Source organism: Zosterops lateralis (assembly GCF_965231275.1).
Source record: "Zosterops lateralis genome assembly, chromosome: 5".
NCBI lineage: Eukaryota > Metazoa > Chordata > Aves > Passeriformes > Zosteropidae > Zosterops > Zosterops lateralis.
This window is the reverse complement of record NC_139766.1, coordinates 58,488,495-58,509,802: the sequence shown is the minus strand read 5'-3', so window position 1 is coordinate 58,509,802 and position 21,308 is coordinate 58,488,495. Positions and strand designations below refer to the sequence as shown.

Below are 21,308 nucleotides of genomic sequence, written 5' to 3'. Positions count from 1 at the left end.
TTAACAAACATTTCTGTTTCCCACAGATCCATTTTCTATTACTATCTGGCAATATTTTTTCTGTTGCTCTTCCTTGAAAGACTCTTTGACCTTTTTCCTTTTCAGTCCCCCATCCCTGAAAGATACAGAAAAGAAACAGCCTTAACTCACTTCAGGGTCAAGGCAGGAAAAAAAACTGTATTTAGACTATGTAGTCAAAGCAGTTTCCACTCTTAATGTTGACTTCTGTAAGACAATGCCAAGTGATCTATACTGCCAAGACTTACCACACCACAATGTCCTTCTTTTAACCCAGCATTTAACAGGCAAGCAATTAATTTTCACCTAATACTGCCTTCTGTCTAGATCCATCTGTCAGCTCTGTTTCTCTCTATCTACTATATTATTCTAATGTAATTGTTCAACTAATAAAGTAACATTTTCTGAATCAAAGTCAGAAAGGGTGATTGACTACAGTGCAAACAAAGCAGGTTTTAAAAGATTCCACGCTAATGTTTCAGAATACAGAACAGCTTTAAAAACAATTCCAGAGGTGTTGCTTCTTACCAAGGAAGTACAGACATTCCTGCCTGAGCAGCAATGACAGCCTTGACTCTGTCAGCAAAGTGAATAGCATCTTCTTCTTCCTGAAAAAAAAAAAATAAAATTAATTGCTTGACAATAGACATTTTCTCTGTGCCTCACTCAAAGAGAAAGCTTTTGTCACACAGCAGGCAATGGGGTTTATGTCAGACCCACAAGCCAAATGTGAGCTGCAGGGCAGTTCCAGCTGATCCTGGTTTGCCACTATTTGGTGCCACAAAGAACTACATGGGAGGCTCTCTGCTTTCTGAGACAACCTCAAACAACACACAGACTGAGGTCCCAGGTCTGGCCAGGGCAGGGGATGCATCCCACATAAATCCATGCTCACTTAAAATTAAGACTGTAGTGTTGCCTCCTGGCCTTTGTCCATTAAGTTAAAGATTCAGAACACCTTGTTTAGTAATGCAGACCTCCTTCCAGACAACATTCCACAAGCACTCTCAAAACATACAAAAGGGTAAGAACCTCTTTGACCATGGGTGGGAGGTACCACACATTGCAGACAATAGCCCAGCTGGTTAACACATTAAAAGCATAGGTCATCACAGAATGCTTTGTGCTGTTCCAGAAGGCATCTCCAAAGCGGGGGTCATACTGGAAGACAAGAAGAATAAGCTGCCTTGATTTAAATCATATAAACTGCTTTTTTTTTTTCTTTTTTTCTTTTTTTTTTTTTTTTTTGCTACAAAGACACATTTCAACTTATTAAATAAGGGGCAAATCTAATCACACCTCCTGAAAGCATCAGTAAATCCAGACTAAAGCTCCAACATTTATTACAAGTTTCTAACAGTTAACCTCTACAAGTAATGCATGACCCCAAACTGTGACAGACTTGTTAAAACACGATAGCAAAAGATTTATTTAAAATGTAAAAACTTGTCATCTAAAAATATGCTGACAACAAAGCTTTCCTTGACAATGCTCATATCAGTTTTAACAATTTCTATAAGATCAGGCAACATTATAGTTCCAGAAAAAGTAACTAATATTTCCAGATCTAGAGCAACTTATCTAAAGCTACTCAGAAAGACTTGAAAGTGCCAAGAAAACTGCCTTTATCCTCAGAGCACACAAGAGCCAGGACAGAAATTACATGTTTCCCATACTGCTTAAAACCACAAGTTTCTGTCTCTCAGGGCTTATTCAGTACTTTATGCACACCAAACATATCCCTTTTCAAGGCTTACACATGAAAAGCTTCTCTGACGAGAGAGATGCTTGCAAACAATCCTTCCATGTTTGCAAAAAGTGCAGTTACAGTACCTTGATCGCTACTGGATGGATGGTTCCTCCTACCTCAAAGCTTCCCTTCTGAAACATCATGACTGACGTGTTGTTAATGCAGGTACCTGGTCAGAATTAAAATAGATGAAGGGCTTAATCCACTCTGAGAAAACTATCAGGAAATGAATACTAAACTGTCTTAAGGAGACTTAGTTGTTAAAGGAGAAAGTAAGCTTTAGTTCTGGAACATAATCCCAGAGCCTTGTGTGTCTTCACTATGTTATACGCTAAAGTAAATAAACTGTCATAAATCTGTTGTAAAGTAATAGAACCTGACTTTTAATATCTCACAAGAGCTAATTAATTCTACAAACTGAAAACAAATACCTAGCTTCTAAAGACTGGACATAATAAACTGCACTCAATGGAAAGAAGTGAGAAGAGCAATAAAATCAATACAGTTGCTTCCTACCTTCTGGGAAAATTAAAATGGGTAACTTGGCCTTATCTGCAATGTGTTCTCTAATTCTGTGGAGAGAAAAATAAAATTTTAGTGTATACTTTATGTTTATATTTGTCCAACAATCTAAACATTCATTACCTCTCACACAGAAAAAGAAAAGCCCTTGCCCAATTGCCCTTTGCCCAATCTGGAATATGTTTTGGTTTCAGGTCTTTATCTCAGTATCTCTTGCTAATTAAAAAAGTAGATTTTCTAGAAAGCTTCAAACAAAGTATGAAGTTCCATTTTACCATTTTAACCAGAGAATGGTGTACTTGAAGCCTTGAAAATAACTTCCCAGATTCCAGCTATGAATGCAGTCAAACTTTTCTTTAGACTGAAATATATTCCAGATTCTAGTTTTCATGCTTTCTAGGTTCACAACATCAGTTTTACATGTATCTAATGATTCTCCACATTTAGTTAAGTGACAGGTCACTATCTTACTACATTTGCTGCATCACTTAAAACCACAAACATCACCACTAAGCAGATTACTGACACTGAAATCTGTCATTTTCCAAGGCACCTGTCTTTCCTACATCACTAGGAGCATGGAGCTCCTCTTCAAGCCTGCATTAAAGAACAAATTCAAAACACCATACATCACAAAAATAAAAAAGACAACTGATGACAAAAAATGACAACACTGATGACAAATTACTACACCTGACCAGTCAATGAAGCAAACACCACACTACCTTACTTTTTCCTCACCAGGTGACGGTCTTTCATTTCCGAGCGTTCAAACAAGACATGCTGAGAGGTTTGCATGCAGGATTTTTGAATAAGTCCCAAAAGCCCTCCGTGTACCTGGCCAACCTGCAAGCCCAAAAGAAACTTGTCACAAAGCAAACACATACACACACACTTAAATGATTAAATTCTAAGCACAGATGCAATAATTTCTCAGTTTATTGACAAATTATGCCAATCCCCCTGGTCACAAATGTGCACACACCTATCTGCATCTGTTTTTTGCAGTCCAGAATGCAAGTTTGAATGCTGTTAAATACCAGTCTTTCTACCAGGAAGTTTATCCTCTTACCCAATGCTACAACTATGGACATCTCAACATTACTGATATTTACCAACTGTCTTGTTCATACCAAGGAATAACATCCATCACTGGCCAGGATTAGTACATCCAATGGAGATGTGTGGTTGGCTACACAGATGCCTCCTTTCCGTGGTTTGTTTTCCCTGCAATGACAACCATAAAAGAAATTAGTTAATGTTTATTCTCCAGACTACAGACCCAATCAGATGGCAAGCACTGAAAAATCTAAGTGTCTGAAAACAGTACTACATCATCTACACACACCCTGGCAATACACAACAGGAAACACGGGAGGGCACGTGAACATCCTGAGAGTCTGGATGATCCAAACAGCTTTTTGGATCAAGTTGTACCATCACCAAGTATCCAAGCAGTAATGGAATATAATCCTGCTCCAAACTTGAGATGTTAAATACTGCAAGAAACAAATTCCAGACTAATAAGGGTGAGGTGGCAGCACTCACCTGTTGTGGAAATGAACAAGGCCACTCAGACATCGGACACCTAAGGTGGCACATGTCATCTGGACCTGGTTGCTCAGCCAGCCTTTAACTCTAAAAGAAAGGAAGCCATAGATACATTTCCAGTTCTATGGAATCACACATGCAATGTAAACTCTCTGAGTTATCCCCAGTTGCTGTTACTACAAAGACCATACTAAGGCTCACACTGCATGTCTGCTTTCAGATGCTATTGCTGTAACACTCTCTCACAACAATTTCACAGGAGAGAAAAAGTCACCCCATAATAGTCTACATCAATCCTGTGGAGTCCAGCAGAGTGTTCCAACTACTAGTTCAAATCCTTAAAGAAATACACAAGAAATTGAAAGAGCCCTCAGCAAACACCTACCTGCCATTTGGAAACTGTCCTACTACTGTAGAAGCCAACATCAGCAACAGGATGCTGAAAACAGACAAGCAGATGCTACAAAGTAAAATAATCTTAATTAAATGCCAGGAAGCAAAACTGGAGGGGTAAGCAAGAAGATATTCTTATTTGGCCTTTTGATCCACTTCATAATGCTTCCTTCCAGAATCAATAGCATCTAACTAGCAACAAACCACTAGTTAACTAGCACACAAACCCTTTAATCCAGCTTTGCTGGATTTTAAGAGCAAATTAATTACTAATAAAACATATGGAACATGAAAAAATTACTTATTTTTTTAAGGGATATTTGAGTTTAGATGGCTTCTTAGAAAGGCCATGCCAGGTTCTCCTTCCTTGCTAGCCAACAGTGTATTATTTCACAACTTCTGTAAAAAGTGCCACGAAAAACGATCCCAGCAATCTCTGTTTGGCTCACCGGAAAGGCAGCAGGAGACAATACCGAATGAGGATGCCAGTGACCCACACAGCAGCCAGTTTCCAGCTGGCATGGTGCAGGTTGGCATTGGTTCTGCTGAGGAGATTCCAGGACAGCAGCTCCTCGGAGGAGAACCGCCGAGTGACTTCATCTTCTGCAACTGCCTCGCAGCCTTTCTTGGAGAAGTACATGACATCGGCAAGGCTGAAACATCCTTGGCACCGGCCAACAACCTCCTCTTCCATGGGGGTCTCATCTCTCTGGATGATCCCTGCATGAGGAAATGAGCCTTCCTTCCATGTGGTGAAATGAACAATATGGATTCCAAAGGGGGTAGAAGACATGTGCTTTTTAGAAACAGCTTTCCTCCTACTCAAGCACCATAATGGCATTGCTATGCCTCATTTATGCACTGACAGTTCATTCCACAAGTCACTTCTCTAATCCTATACCATACAAAGCCCCATAATTGCTGAAGAAGGAGAAAAGGATTCCCATCATGCTGCAAATAAAACCTTGAGCACAACACCTACTTCATTGTCATTTACCAAATAACATAGGCACTAACACCTAGAATTGTCACCAATACACTGCCAAGACAGCAGATCCCTCATGGTGCCTTGACTCAAATTCAGGCAGAGTTTGTTGTTCTTGTTGCTGTTGAATAGCTTTATTGTTCCCCAGCTATAAAAAACACCTTCCTCTGTGCTGTTTTTTTTTCTTGGAACCTTCTATCTTCCCCCATCCATTCTTCATTAAGAGTCACTTCACTACCAATAAAGTTGAAAGTGCCTGGATTTCCCCCCCAGACATACAAAGCATTACACAGACACATTGTGCAGGAAGAATGACAACACATTCTTGCTCTGCTATTTGTAAAATCACACCCCTTAGGACAGCCACACAGCAAGTCTCAGATATCTGCTGAGGTCACTCTGAGACCAGATTCTTATCTGGCTGGTTACAGTGACTAAAATTCTCCTGGTTCATACCAGCTAACACTTGCCTTTTTTATCTGCCTCCTCCCCTTTCTTACTTTTTTGAGGGGGTGTATTGAATAACATTAAATATGCATGATAAAAATACACTTAATTTATCTTGATCAACCTACCTCCCTTGATCAGAATCACAAAATTTTTCTTCATCTGTACTTCAGTAAAACCTTCAACTTCCAGGAAATCATCAGACCAGAAAATTATTAGCTGACAAACCAAGCATCCTACATGACTACTGACTAAAAATGGCACTACAAGTAAAAGGATAACTATGAGAACTTAACTCTTTGGTCAAAGAAGAAAGGAAAAAATAGTTGGGGAAAAATTATTTTGATTTAATCCTTATGTCTAGAAAAGAGTGCAAATTGTAATTGTGATCCATGGGATGCTTTAACTTTCTTACTTGAGAGACCCTGGATTTTTTGCATGCTAGGAGTTACAAGAAGCAAAAGATAACCATGCAGAGCCATGTCAAGCACAAAGAACACTCATTTCTCCCAGTCCTGTAAAGAGAAAGCTGATGGAGTCAGAAAGCAAAAAACACTTAGGAAAACAGGGATGCTTCCCAAATGCTTATCAACAATGTCTTTCTATACCCATACTAGTCTCTAATTCCTTTTATTTACAAAACTCAGAGATTATCTTTTTTATAACATGCTTATGTAGGTTTGTAACTTCAACGGATATTTGCTCATCAAACTCCTTTCTAAGTAAGATTGTTAAATAGTTGCCTTTTTACAAGATAAATAGTGCTGTGTCCCCTTCATCCAGAGATCTTACCAGTGGAGATTAAATTTTCAAGTGCCATCGCCTTCTGCTTTTTTACTCCCTCCTCAATCTGCAGGGTGGCCCACTGTTCCCAAAACAAGAAAAGTAGATGTTGATGGTTTTCATTTCATCATTTCCAGACATTCTGCAGTTACCTCAGGTGAATAGTCTGAGCCTCTTTTACCCCTGCCAGGTCTAGTATTTCCATTTTCCAAACTCAGCCTGAAGGGTGCTCTGCACGCCTCTTGTTTCATTTGTTACATGGACTACCTTTTGCCATTTTCAGGAAAAATTGTTTGGCTCAAACTTCTTTTCAGGACACAAGCAGTTGTTTTTTTCTGGGGGTCCAACAAGTTACTGAGCTACCTACGAGACTCTGTAAGATTCAATGTGTCCAAAACTCTTTTCCAGCTAGCTTCAGGCAATAGGATTATACAAAATAATATCACTGACACTAGAGATATGCCAGAAAAATAGATCTAAAAAATGGATTTTAAAAAATCAAAGAGATTACCTTATTTTGAGGGCATTCAAGTGGTCTCTGTTGACAGAACACAGAGCTGGCAATATTTGGTATAAATAGTATTTCAGAATATAGCAGCTTTGGTAAGGAGATTTCACCCTTCCTTGTATTCATTTTTTTTGAGATAAACTGTTTCTTCTCCTTGTGTAGAGCATCATAAAACTTTCCATTAGCAAAATCAAACATAAAAGTATGCCTGATTTTTTAATTTTTCCTAGTTTTGAATGTTTTCATCATACATACGTAGACATATAAATAGTAGCTCTCATAAGTACTAAAATCTGGCTGTATTTATGTCAAGGTACCTGCCCTAACAAAGGTCACAGGATGCTTGAGTGTAGGCTCTGCTCATTATCAAAAGCTCAGTGACCTACTCCATTTATGCCTTCACCTGCTATTAAGGGTTCCCATCTACAATAGATAAAGATAATCCATCTACTTCATATAAACTCTTGCTAAACACTCTATTTCCCTCTAGCTGACATGTGCAGCCACAGAGCTGATCTCAAATAGTCTTCACTACATTACAACATCTTGTGTACAAACACCAGCCAGCTTTTTGCCACCCTTAAGTTTTGCATGCTCTCTACCAGCTCCTTCTGTAGCTATTAAAGTCAAGTCAGTAACAAAATGGACACTTTGCCTTGACATAATTAGGTTATTTTAGTTACCCTTAGCTGACCTTTTTTTTTACCAGTCACCATAAAATAAAAGAAAAAAGTGAAGGTAGAATAGGCTTTAATATGGTATTTTAAACTCCATTTTAAACCATCTTTGATAACACCATAAAGCAGACAACCCCCCAAAAGAGGATTTAAAAAACCTGCACCATGGACCCACATCATCTTGTCTATACTTCCCAATTATTCTCCTGAAAAGGTCAACAAGTACATCAGCTCTCTCAATCTTTTGCAACACATGGAGAGTCATTCAGAATGGTGGAGTCAGGGGATGTCATGAAAACAGCAGCCCACACATTGAGAAATGAAAGAACATACAGAACAGGTACAGGAACGTTGCAAAAGAGAGCAAAGGCAGATGTGGCAAATTTAACCTCTTTACAAAATACTGCTGGTCCTCATCCCTTCCCCAACATCCTTTAGGAAAGTTGCATGGCATGAGGGAGGAAAAAGTATAAAATATTTGAGACTGACAAATAAAGCCTTAAGCCTTAGTCTCTGCTTTTCTGTCTCCTGTCTATCACCCTTATCTTGCCTATCATTGTCCTCCTACATAAAAAAGCACCTGTCAGCTGGCCAGCACTGCCAGAAATGAGCTTGCTCATACTGTCCTGAAGGATCTGGAATACCTCCAGGAGGCTGGCTTTTGATACCCAGATAGAAAAAGGGTGACAATCACTGACAAAGCTGACTCCAAAAATACACATTAACTAATCTAAATGAGCAAGACAAATCAAGACCAACAAAAATTTATAAAGCTTACTAGTAAATTATAAAATCTAGCCTTCTGCCACAGAGAAAAAGTGAGGTAATAGTGGCAGGCTTTAACTAAATAGTCAAGGCTACAAAGGCAGTGTCCAAGAAGATGAGGAAGAGCTTTCAAAGGCTGAACAGTTACACAGGGTTCATTATCTTGGAAAAGAGCTGGCTGAGATGGATTAAGATAGGCATCTACAAAGTCTGCATTGACATAGAGCAGGTGCTTAAGAAACAGTTACCCACTTTCTCTTCTACTGCAAAAACTAAGGTTTACCATGGGAAAGCTTTGGGTAGAGTGTGTGAGCAAGAAAAAGGCAATATATTTCCACAAACCATCATGGGACACAAAATTCTCCTAACTCATGGCTTGGCTTGGGAGGCTGAAGCACAAGCAGTGAGGAGGGAATACAGCTGTACAATCACCCAGGCCTTTGGCTTTCAGTCATTGAAATTGAATTGAATTGACCATGTCAAATTGAATTGACACCTGTCAAAGCCATCTGTCTGAGTCAAACTCTGGATTAATTAACTCTGGAGTGGCTGTGTTATTCTGCACTCAGTAGCATCTGTAGGTATAATTTCTTTTCAAAAATGAAATAAGGCTTTGTGATTGCCTTTGTTTTGCACAGTATTGAGACAGAGCTGTCACGCTGGTCTTTGTTGCAAAACAGTAATGAAAGGATGTTTTAAATACCTTACCAAAAAAACACAGATGTTGCAACTAACACAGAATTTAAGTATTAAATGTAGCAACTTCATTCCTACGTTTGCTAACTGAATGAGAACTCAGGTGTTGCACTTTCCTCACTCCCATTTCTGAAGTGATAAGGACACAAGGAGTCCAAACACTACACAATTGATGCCACCTGGAATACTGAATACTTGACAGCTTAACTTCAACAGTCCATTTGTTTGAGCTTCCTGTAATTAAATTCTAAAAAAAATGAGGGTGCCCAATACTTCATTATGTTAATTAGTGTCTTCAGAGGACATGACATGAAATAAAATGTGAAATATTCATTTCCTGAAATCTTATTTCTTGCAGGATTATTCCTCCCTTTTACCTTTCAAGTACAGCCCAGTACTCCATTTTTCCATACTATGTAATAATTCAGTTTTGCCTCTCTCCCCATATTTTACTATATCTTCTCCCATATTCTCACATAAAGTTTTTCTAATCACTCATTATATGAACTTTTCTCACTCTTTGCCTCATGTGTGACAAAAGGCTTTGGGGCAATTCCTCTGTGTTAAGTCTTCCACTATGGTGGCCAAGAGAAGGTTGGTAGATTTTCAGCACAAACTAAAATCACCATCTAAGATCAAGAACTGGTGACCTCTTCATCCAACAGTGGTTTCTGCCCAGCCTCATTTCCGCTTGCCCATCACAAATATGAACCCAGATCAAATGGTGTGAGTGTTACACTCAGTGTCTGAGAGGATGTGACTGTCCACCCTCAGGCTGTGAAAAGGCCTCACAAATCTGGCTGCTCCGTGAGGACTGATGAAATGGGCTGAGAAGGGTTTGTCTGGGAAAAAAGCACAGGTATAATTTGTTTGGGTTTTGATGGAGAGGCCAGCTAAGGATAACCATGTATTTAAAAGCACAGCAGTGCAATTTTTCACCAGCTGAAGTGTCTGCAACATCTGCCATACTCCAGTAGGGGTTTACAGCCTATGAGCTGCCTCCATGTGAGCTCTCAATGCAAAAACTACTCACAATTTTTAGCTGGCTGATTTCTTTTTCTCAAGAAGCAACAATACTCCAATTTCATACAGAAGTTCAGACCTTGTAAAGCTCCAGAGCTGCAGCTGTTTAATGTGTTTCTTTGACTTTTCACAGGGCTCTGAGAGCACAGCATAGATTTCATCCTAGCAAATGCATCTTCTTTTGCAGTCACTGGAGTAACATCCCTGGCACAGCTTTGCTACTGTTTTAATCTCCAACAAACCCCAGGACAGACAAAGCTCAGAGAAAAGACATTATTACCAAATAAAAATTTACAAGCATATGTGAAAGTATATCTATATTTTTTTAGGCAACGAAACCCAAACCATGTTCACCTTTATCATTTCCAGAAATATTTGGAGGATAAATTAAGGGTAATAATAATAATAATAATAATAATAATAATAATAATAATATGGGTTAACAGATATGCAATTGAGAAATTACTGTATTGGAGATCTTTTAATATTATATTATCTATATGTCCTTAAAAAAACCAACTAACCAACCAACCAACCAACCAAAAAAACTCCAAAAACAAAAACCCCTCCAAAATAAAAACACACCAAACAAAAAACTAACCACAAAACAGTCACCCCAAATTTTCAAACCTTGAGTCTTGCTGTTATAAAATGAGTTATTTTCTTTCTAAAATAACAAGTATCTAGATTCCTTGACAGAAAAGCAGCAGAGAATAAAAATTATTTCCATACATGAAATAATCTTTCCCATTGATTCCAATCATCATTCACAGTGCTAAAACACTTCAGTGAAGTCAAGAAATCAAAGTGACTTATCATATGCCACCATTACTCATTGCTTAGTGATAGATCTGAAAACTTGAGTTTTATTCTAAAACTTTTTTTGGTCCCAACAAATTCAGTAAGGCCAAAAGATACACTGGCTTTGAAAACAAAACTTTTTTAAAAAATTTTTGACTTTGAAGTCCTTGATTTCAGGCTCCACTCTTCTATTTTTCTCCAGTTGCCATACATGGAGGAAAATAAAACATATTTTCTCTCTGCTCAGCTGTAAGAAACAGATTTAAAGAAACTCCTCAGGTGAGAAGTTTTCTGTTAATTTTGCTGGTCTACATAACAGGCTAAACCAAATGCACTAAACACAATGGAGAGAGAGACCAGCCATAGTGCTCAAGGTTGGATTTTTGCTGAAGCATCACCCAAGTTGTTTGGCACTTCCTAGAGCAGTGATATTCCTGCAATATAGTCAGTAGTGTGCTAATACATGACTAAGCATCTTCAGCATTCCCAGCTCAGCTCTCTGAAAAGGCATCCTGTTTCACCATTCCAGAGAACAACAGGAACCACAGGTGGTCTCTGTGCATTATCTCATTAGCATCATCACAGGAACACAACACCAGAGCTAGAGACCACTCAACACCTCTCTAGGCTTTCAATGTCATGTTGCTCATATCTCAAACAAGCCTGCTTTAAAGCTGACTTATCCCATGCTGCAATTTTGGCCATATTCTGGTGAAAAAGCCCCAGGACGCCAAGAATAGGCCCAGCAATTCCATGCATAAGCTTTTAACCCAGCATTTTCCAGTCCTACCCTTCCTTCCAAAGAGCCTAGTGGGCCACATTACAAGCTAAGGGGACCTAACATCCCCTTCATCCTTCCTCCCTCCCATTTCCCACCAAGATAGCTCTTAGCTACTCTTGTGGCACAATGAGAAGCACTTGACAATACTTGAAATACAACCATTGGAATTAATTGTAAGATGAAAACAGAGGAAACTCCTTTTTTGCCTACAGGACAATTAGGGAACAACTTTGAACTAAAAACCAAAATGAGTCAGCCTAAACAGCAGTGTGTGGAATTGTGCTGTTCCTGTTATTAGCTGCTGTGGCAACAGGGAACTAGACACAAAAGGCTATTAGCTGATCACATAACAATTAAGTTATTTATTTTTCAATACATTGATCCTCCACATTATGAGCATGGAGTTATCATGCTCATAACCTGTTACAAAAACTGTGGAGAGAAAAATACCTAATGTGCTTTACAAAAGAGCCTTCCTACATAAAACACACACTAAGTGGGCCAAATGTCTCTTGAAGCTGGGAAATGCACAGGGGAAAAAAACCCCAGAAATTATTTTGATGTCCACCAACTGCAGCAGCAAAGCTGTCCAAAGGCAGGTTTGATGTGAGAGTAGCTCTTAATAAGGGTATGAATAGGAATTTAATTAGCATACCACTGAATGATTAATAAATATTTCACACATAAAGGCCAATATTACATACAGCCACCTCAGGCAGTCATTGCCCGCTGACATCAGTATCTGAAAAAAAAAGTAACTCCTAAATTTTGCAGTCATGTGCACTATGTTAAATGATGTTCATACAGCTGAAGACAGATACTGCCTAAGAACTATTAATCAGAACCCACAAACAAACACCCTCCAAATAACAACAAACAAAAGAGAACATAAGAAGAATAAAAGACAGAATTGGCAAGGTAAGACGGTCATGATATTAACTGTATCACACTGTTACAGACATGTTTTACTGCAAAACAGATTATTCCAAGGGCTTAATAATAATAGCAACAATAATAGTAACATGTTTTTTGTCACAAGTAGAAAGTATACTCACAGAAAGCAGGTTTATACCAGAAGCACAAAGTTAATCTGCTGGAAAATGAAAATACTTCACTGTTTAATATGATGAATTCGTGGCACTTACTTCTGGCTAATCACGGATATCAAGAGTCAAACTTGAAAAACTAAATGAGATTCTATCTTATAAAAAGCATCAGAAATCTTTTACTGATAGGATCAGGACCTTAGCCATGATCTGTTTATATCTAGAAAAATTACAGTTTTAGAGGGTTGCACACTTAAAGATTCCTTTAAGTCTCGTACAGCAGAACTTGTAACTGCTGGATCCCTCAGATTTACAACTGAGTGAAGCAAACCCACAGAATCAGTGTTCTTACCTGGAATATTAATTCTATGCAATTAAAATAATCCAAATAAAACCACTGAAACTTATATACATCTAAAATGCATGATTTTATTACTTACCAACTCCCACAAACTAATAGATCTTTTTCTTATATTTGATTTGTCATGAGTATTCAACTTGCATGAAGCATTCTAACAAGCATGAACTAGAAGAAAGTATCATGGAATCTCTACTTTAACCCCAAAAAGCCTCAAACCAGTAGCAAATTATAAGCCAGCACATAACCAAATATGTGACATTAGATAAAGACACCCCTCAAAAGATTATCAAATAGAGTAAAGCTGCAAACAACACATGTAGATTAATGGATTTTTTTTTCTACTGACTTTTATGGCATTTCTACCAAATGTACAGATTTTTATTTTTTATTAAATGTGTCCTGCAGCAAACACATACCTTTTGAACTCACTTACCTCTAATATTTTAATTACAGTTTTCACATAGAAATGAGAAATCCCCAGTGACACTCGAAACATCGAAGGCAACAAAACTAACGCCACAAACAAGATCATCCAGACAGACAGAACCTTGCCTTCTGCAAGGCCATGGCCTTCTCTATTTTCTTCCATGTTTGCTCCTCCAAAATGCCAACCAGCTGCCTTTCTGAGAATATATGCTCATCTGTAGTGGAGAATCTAGCAAGCTTCCAGAGACAGAGGCAAATAAAAATTGCACATTCTAAGAGCCAAAACTGTCTCCAGAAGAAGGCTGCTGCTCACTGAAGACTGCCACTACTGATACTCTCAATGATAAGGTAATTTCTACCCTTTGTCCCGCCCTAACTCCACCCACTTCCTTGTAATTGATAAGCATTTGCTCATCAGGGGAGAAGAAAGAAAAAACATGATAAGTAATATTATATGTTAGATAATTAGATGCTGCCAATAAGGAACCATGTCAATGTGACAACTGGTTTTCTCAAGGTGTCCTGCCAATAAATTACAATACAGAACTAGGTGGGTGTGTTTTTCAGACTGCCTAAAATCTCCTCTTCTAAATCTTGTTAATACACATGAAGCATTTCTCCAACTGACGTTTGCACAAATCTGTGACTTATTCAGTCAAATTTTCTATTTCATGGTGAGATAACTGCTTTGTTTTGAACAAATGAATGAAACAGAAGCTTGAGGTGCAAGTCAGCCTTTTTCTATTTTATTTTATTTTTTAATAACGCATATGAAATGAAGATGCAAGTTACAGCAGGTAAGGATTGACAAGACAATCAACCTGCTCCCTCCACTCTATCCCTATCAGAAATTTGCCAAAAATTCTACAAGCCTGTATTACAGGGTTACAAAATACACTGTGGTGAAGTAACAACAACCTATATTTGCACCTATTCATCTACAGAACAGAAATGCAATAGATAATCCTATTTTGACTTCTAACCTGTCAAATTTCAATAATTTAATTCAGTATTTTTTAGAAAATACCCAGCTCAACCCCTTACAGCCACCCCTCTCCTGCCTTTTTGTGTGTATCACAGACAATACAAAGGTGAATAACTCTAGAACCTCAGGGGAGCCCACCAGCTGCTTGTTTTCAACCTTCTCACAGAATAAATTAACCAGCCTTGGTGGAATGAGCAATTAGGGCACAACTTCCAAAACAGTGACATACCAGTCCACAATTTGCTAATACTTACATTTGTCTGAAGCTGGGGCTGTCCTTTTAAAATATTCCCATCCCCAAGTACCATTGTTTGGTTTCTGTTGTGGAGCAGCTGGATTCCTTAAAAATAGAAGCAGCTCCAAAGGTGCTGTGTAAAATGTGCACCCAACACTATCCAGGCAGTAAGAGAAGCACAGCTGTCAGAGGGGGCTGCACCACCTCTAACTTACACCACGGCACCAGCACGCAGACTCCCGGCACTCGCAAGCCCATGTGAATCCATGCCACATTTGTGAGTCAAGTAGCTTTTCTGTACCTTCAGATTTGCTGCTGCACGACATCCCTCAGGTCTTTCAAACTACATTGCAATCTTTTCCAGCAATGTAATTTCTCTTTTGCATCTTTTTGTTACTTAATTTCTTTACCTTCTTTACTCTTCTCGTCCCTTGCTGCTTCCAAGCCTTCTGTATCCTCTACAAAGCCTCACTTTTTTTTTTTTTTTTTTTTTTTTTTTTTTTTTTTTTTTTTTTTTTTTTAGATGTTCCTGCCTTCCCAATGCTCTTTTTCTCATTGGCAACCTTAAACTCTACTCTCCACCCTGCTGCTGCCAGGTACACCATTAACAATATTTCTCAGCTGCCCCTCAAAAACACTTCTCTAGGAAAAATGCTCCATTGTAAAAGAGCTTCGCTCACCCATTTCTCTTTAGCTACCATTCCTTATTCTTCTTTCTGATCTCTTCCTCAAGTGGCTTACCCAGCTAACACACATTCCCTAGCTTGGCCTGTCGTGGAGAGCTGGAGGAGAGGGTGTTGATCCACCTGGCAGCACCTGTGAATAGCTGCCATCAGCCTTGGCACAGGGGATCGGTATGTACATCGTCTGGGTGCTAAAAACCCCGTGGGCGGGAGGGTGGAGGTAACTTCTGGGACCTGATTTGAGGCAGGAAAGGTGGGCAAAATTAAGTATTGCAAGGAACAGGAAGATGTGATGACTCACTTGGTGGGATGCCTCAGCAGTAAGTTGAGGCACACAAGACAGATCATTTCTTAAAAGCACAGAGGGGAAGATAGATGCCCCTAGCTGGGTGGGAGGAAGAAGTTTCCTCTCCTAGGTAAGGGGGAGTTGGTTTTCATCCTGTGAAACCATATAAAGAAAGAACTGCAGAGTTTCTAGTAGCTTTTCTATTGAGGCTCTCAAACCATCCAGCCCAAAGGTACTACAAGATCCTTATGGCCAAGGCTCTTCTTACATTTATTCTTTGCCTTATCTGCTTTATACCCCCCAAAATAATGAAAACCATTTGGATGTTCTTACTATTCTGTCACCATTGATGTTGTGTGTTTTAGAGAGAAAAAGAAGCAATCAAGCACACAAACAAAAAACCCTGCACTTTAACCACCCAAACTGGGAACAGCACCAAAGTCAAGGAGATTCTACACATCTGCCTATTAACAGTATGGGATAAAATTTCTAATTCAATGGAAAATTGTCCCAAAACCCACTAAGGAATGCACCTGAATACAGGGACTTGTCCAATCATGAACAAGGAGTTCAATCTTATTAAATTTCTGTCAAAAATGGCTGCCAAAGCTTCTCAAGAATCTTTCTGCTCTTGAGACCATGAGCATAAAAAGAATTGAGACATGGTGGTCTAAGCACTGTATGTCTTAACTCCAAAGCACTTGAGATTGCTATAGAAGTGAATATGGATTTGAATTTTATCTCTGCCCTGAATGAAGGTAATGAACTTGCTCATGATGTGAAGAAGAAAGGAAATTCTTTATTTCTCCAGGCTATTCATAACATAGCTTCCTATTTTGCAGTCAGAAATTTGGCATAGCTTTTTGCACACCATCACAATAATTGATTTACTATTGTTGTTGTTGTTACTGTTATTTCTTCAGAAGTGCCATGAAATTTCATTTTTGTTAAATTCAAATGTGAATATGCATCCAACACTAAGCTGAATAACTACAGTAATGTGGCTACATACATTTCCTTAGCAAAATAATTTCTTTCAGAATTAGTTGTGCCATCCACTGACTAAATAGAGACTCTGCATGTCATTCTTCTGCTCTTTTTATCCCTCTTACCAACAGCCAGCCTGCTGTAATCACATCTGCTTTGAAGCTGTGAGAGAGGCTTTATCTAGAAGTGGGAAGGTACTGCAAATAATTCAAATAAACTTGCAGCAACAGAATGTAGCACTTATTTGTAAGATCCAGTAAATAATAGCAGATGAATTTACACCAAATAACCACAAGAACTTTTTTATGATTAAGTACCCTATTTGTCAGGAAAAGCCACCAGAAAACGTGCAAAACTCTCTGTCCATTTGGGAGAATGGAATCCAACTTAAAAGAACGTGATGGGGGTGACACAGGAGTAGTCCAAAAGCAAAGCTTCCTTAAATTTAATGAATCTCAAATTGATACCCACAAGCATAAGAAATTCACTTGAAACAATTCCTGGTCTCCTAAGGAAATGACAAGGAGATGAAACAGGCATCAGCTGCCTATTCTGTGTTTCTAGATCCCTTGAGGTCATTCTATTAATTCCATATTGCAAAACATTGCCTATTGCCTAACTGCCAATTGTCGGAGGGAACTGGAATTATGACCCATTTATTTTTTCAGTGCAAGAAGAGGCAAACACAGCACTGACCTGTGTTTATCTGCAGTGCCTTACATGGAAGGGTTAAATCAGCTATAAACAGCCCTTTCCTGCACAGCAGTGGTTATACAGTAGCCAGCTTTTAAGCAGGTTCATATACACTGTGAACAGACAAAAAACTGCAGTGGGAGGTGACAGCTTTCAAGAAGTGCCACTATGGATGGTTTTGCCTTCCCTCTGATACACAGGGGGAACACAGCCTGGAAATAACACTTGCCATGGTCTTCAAAAAGAAGGAATCACAGAAATTTTGGCAACCGCTCTTTTCCGGTCTGCTTCCTTCCTGTCCAACAGTAACCATTCCAGTGACTCTGAGGGGATGTCAGGGGAGAGTTTGCAGCCTGCCTTTCGTGTAAGGCCTTTCTTATCAGACCACCCAAACATCACGTGTCCCCAGCAGATACTGCTCCAAAGCAGCACTGGCACACCAGCTTCAGCCAGGTGGTGCTTCAGATGCTGATGTTACACACTCTCTAAGGCTTAGCGAAGAGGTATTTCTACCTGAGGCAAATAATAATGATCGTGACTGTCAATCAAGGTCAACCTTCTATCACTTGATCCTTTTTACAGGAAATACACAGGGTATAATTTTTACCTGTTTGGAGTAGCAACATTGTCAAAAGCTGCTTGCATCCAGTGTACAGAAGTACATCCTGACATTGCCATTAGGTAAGGGAAGGTGTTACTATCACTAAAATTATTCTTGTGACTCCAATTGTAGGGCTCCCTGGTACTTCTCTGTGAGTTTTGCCATGCTACAAAGCAGAGTGATCTATTCAGAAAAGCTTGTAAGTCAATGACACAGAGTCAGACAGCAAACATGGGCTGATTTACCAGCATCACTTAACAACCAGAGATATCAGGATTATGTCTTGCAGGATAAGAAAGTCTTCAAACAGGAATGACCAGAACGTTCTATATCCCAGTAATTCTGATGAGTGTACTCAAAATGAAAACTACTAAGAACATCTCTTTTTCAACTAAACTTTAACCAGCTATTAACAACAACAAAACCCCTTTTTTAGTTTTGCTTATGTCTTCTCAATGTTTCAACCCCACATTTATCAAACTCCTTATCTGATTGCTACTTAAGGGCAAAATAATCTCTGCTAGTTTTGTTTTGATATTTATCAAGGCTGAGGTTCTTGCTTTAATTGTGGAAAATCCTCCAAATGGCCAGAATAACCTTAGAGGTCACCTATTGCATGGTAAGCAGTGCCAGGCACAATATTTATTCATGGAAAACATGCACTCAAGTATGTCTTCACGCACTCAAGTACAAATACGTGCTCCTCTGCATCCTCACTCTAATTGAGCTTAGTCTGCTGCTCTTTAGGTCTCTACAGGTTCCATCTACTCCACCAAACAGGAGTGTGTTTGTATCTGACCACAGTAAGATTGTGCTAGTTATGTCATATCTTTGGCCATCAACAGAGGAATTATGAAAACACTGATGATGGATCTCTAGCTACTTTATCACTCATTAGGATGACTGTAGCACATTTAGCTCTGACCACAGAAGCATTATTTCCACACAAGATAAATTCAACGATTACAGAAAGTTATTTATTGTATCCTGTGGCTTACAACAGGCTTGAGTCCTTCTGTCTCAAAACAGAGAAATCCACTACATGTTCTGATTACATTTTTGTTTGCCTCAGCAATGTGTAAGTACCCAATGTGTAGGCATTGCGTGGCTGTCAATACCTCTATCACATATTCTCCGTATATGGTTTGTGTATCATTGACACTGAATGCAATAAATTAATTTGTCAACATCTAACACTTATTGCATTGATTAAATGCACACAGTTTTCTCCCAGATCTGGCTTAGGAGTGACTGCAAGCACAGCACAGGGTCCTTTGGGAGAATTCCTGAACTGGGTCAGCATTTCTTGTCCAGTTTCAATGTTTTCTCCCCAAACAGCTATAGAAACTTGTCATATCATCTGTTCTTGTTGCCTCTACCACAGCAGCATGGCCCATAATGGAATCATTTTTTGCAATATATCCCTTTAGATGTGTTGTATTTTTTACTCATTTAATACCACATTGGTCTGCATTGCAAGAAATGCATGCTAGCACTTTCCCATCAGCCTTGTCCATCATTCTGTACCACCCAGAGACTTGTCATCCCCTTATTCAGAGATCTAGATAATTTACGAGTGTGCTGAGAAATGAAAGTCTTACCTGGTCCCTCTCTCCACTGTAGCAATAGTTAAGAATTACAACAGTTTTTTCTCTTCTAAATACTGGCATCATACATGTATTTTAAATAACACTTAAAGAATTTTGTTTAAAAGTAAATATGCCAGAACTAACTATTCTCCTTTTAAATCTTGAAAAAAAAATTAAGGGAAAACAAACTGCACTGAAAATATTAATTTTACATGCAACCTAAAAAAAATATATGCAAGACCTAAAAAGCATGGAAATACCTCTTGAAAGACCACAGGTCCATATATCCTATTTCAAGAGACAGGAAATTAATGGCTAAGGCTAAGAATGTGCTTACCTATAGTCCTTTCATGAGGGATGAAATCAAACATTTGCTCTCCTGAAGTAAAGGAGTAAAACTCCTGCAGCTTTTAGACATTTCAAAGAATGTCATCACTCATAACTCTCTCTTCCTGAAATTGTTTTCTAGGGTTTTTTTCTGGCTGATATGTCAGGAACACCTGCTAGAAGAGGGAAAAAATTGTTACTACAAGTATTAAAAAGAAGTAAGATGTGACAACTCAAAAAATACAAAACGCATTCTGCAGTCTATACCTGAGGAATAAGTGGTACAATTTACTGCTGTCAGATCATTATTTAGCATTATCATTTTATTACATCCTTATCACATTTTATTAGGTTATTAACTCAGAAGATTTCTCCCCACAAAGAGCACAGTGCACCTCCATACATACTCACAACTGCGTGTCCTGTTTCGAAAGGCACAGCCTTGGTATGGACAGGAGCTCAGCCAGTGCCATCCATGCCTTTTCATATTGCAGGCTGGCATGACACAATCCTCCTACTCCGGAGATGAGAGCACAGCTTGCTCCACCCACACTCCCAGTGGGATGATATGGGCCCAGCAGCTCAGTTTAAATGCTGATGTTTTGGTGAAAGCATCAAACTAAAGCTTGAAGTGAAGCTCAATGAGGGGCTCCCATCAGCACAGATCCTGCTCTTCGTCCCAGAGCTCGCAGGCACCGGGAGCAATGGCTGAGGACAGGACAGCTTGACTCATCCTTGGGACAAACCCCTGAACTGGCCCTAAATTCTGCATTCTTTATACCCAGTACCAACGGGCATCCTTCTTCCCAAGCTTTGTTAGTCTCCCCTGGGTGAGATAATTGAAGCATGTGCAGCCCTAAACCTTAAAAAGACAATTCTACCAACAAGACATTTATCTTTCTAACACATGGGCATCACTCAGAGCTCGCTTGTTAGCTGCTATCTTATCTTAAGCTGCACCATGGGAGGCCTATGTTGAACATTAGGAAGAATTTATTCACAGAAATGGTGATTAGGCATCGGAATGGGATGTGCGGGGAGGTGGTGGAGTCACTGTCCCTGAAGGCGTTTATGGCAAGACTGGACTTGGTACTCAAGGCCATGGTCGTGGTGATCAGTCACGGCTTGGGTTTGAGGATCTCAGGGGTCTTTGACAAGCGAATTGATTCTGTGACTGTTTCACGGATTAAATCTCCTTCTTGCCGACTAGGATTGAAAGCAGACAAAGATCAAACACCAGAGAACATGCTCTCTGGAGAAGGCTTTCCCAAACTCCGCATTCAGGCGCAGGAGAGAGGCCGGCCCGCTGGGGGCCGGGCTGGCTGTGGGCCGGGATGTGGCGCTGCCGCTGGCGGCCGCTGGGGGCGCCCTCCCTCCCTCCCGCCCGCC

General features: G+C 39.4%; 1 protein-coding gene across 1 annotated transcript; it reads right to left on the bottom strand.

Annotated features, from left to right (window-relative positions):
- LOC310909601 (glycerol-3-phosphate acyltransferase 3-like) lies at positions 1 to 13,696 on the bottom strand (the record flags this gene model as incomplete). Its single annotated transcript, XM_083861604.1, has 12 exons — positions 1 to 115; positions 547 to 626; positions 1,051 to 1,179; positions 1,852 to 1,937; positions 2,285 to 2,340; positions 3,021 to 3,136; positions 3,424 to 3,517; positions 3,839 to 3,928; positions 4,227 to 4,301; positions 4,684 to 4,954; positions 6,459 to 6,531; positions 13,541 to 13,696. The coding sequence occupies 12 exons, from the start codon at positions 13,694 to 13,696 to the stop codon at positions 1 to 3; spliced, it is 1,341 nt and encodes a 446-aa protein (XP_083717730.1).
- Positions 13,697 to 21,308: the final 7,612 nt, after the last annotated feature.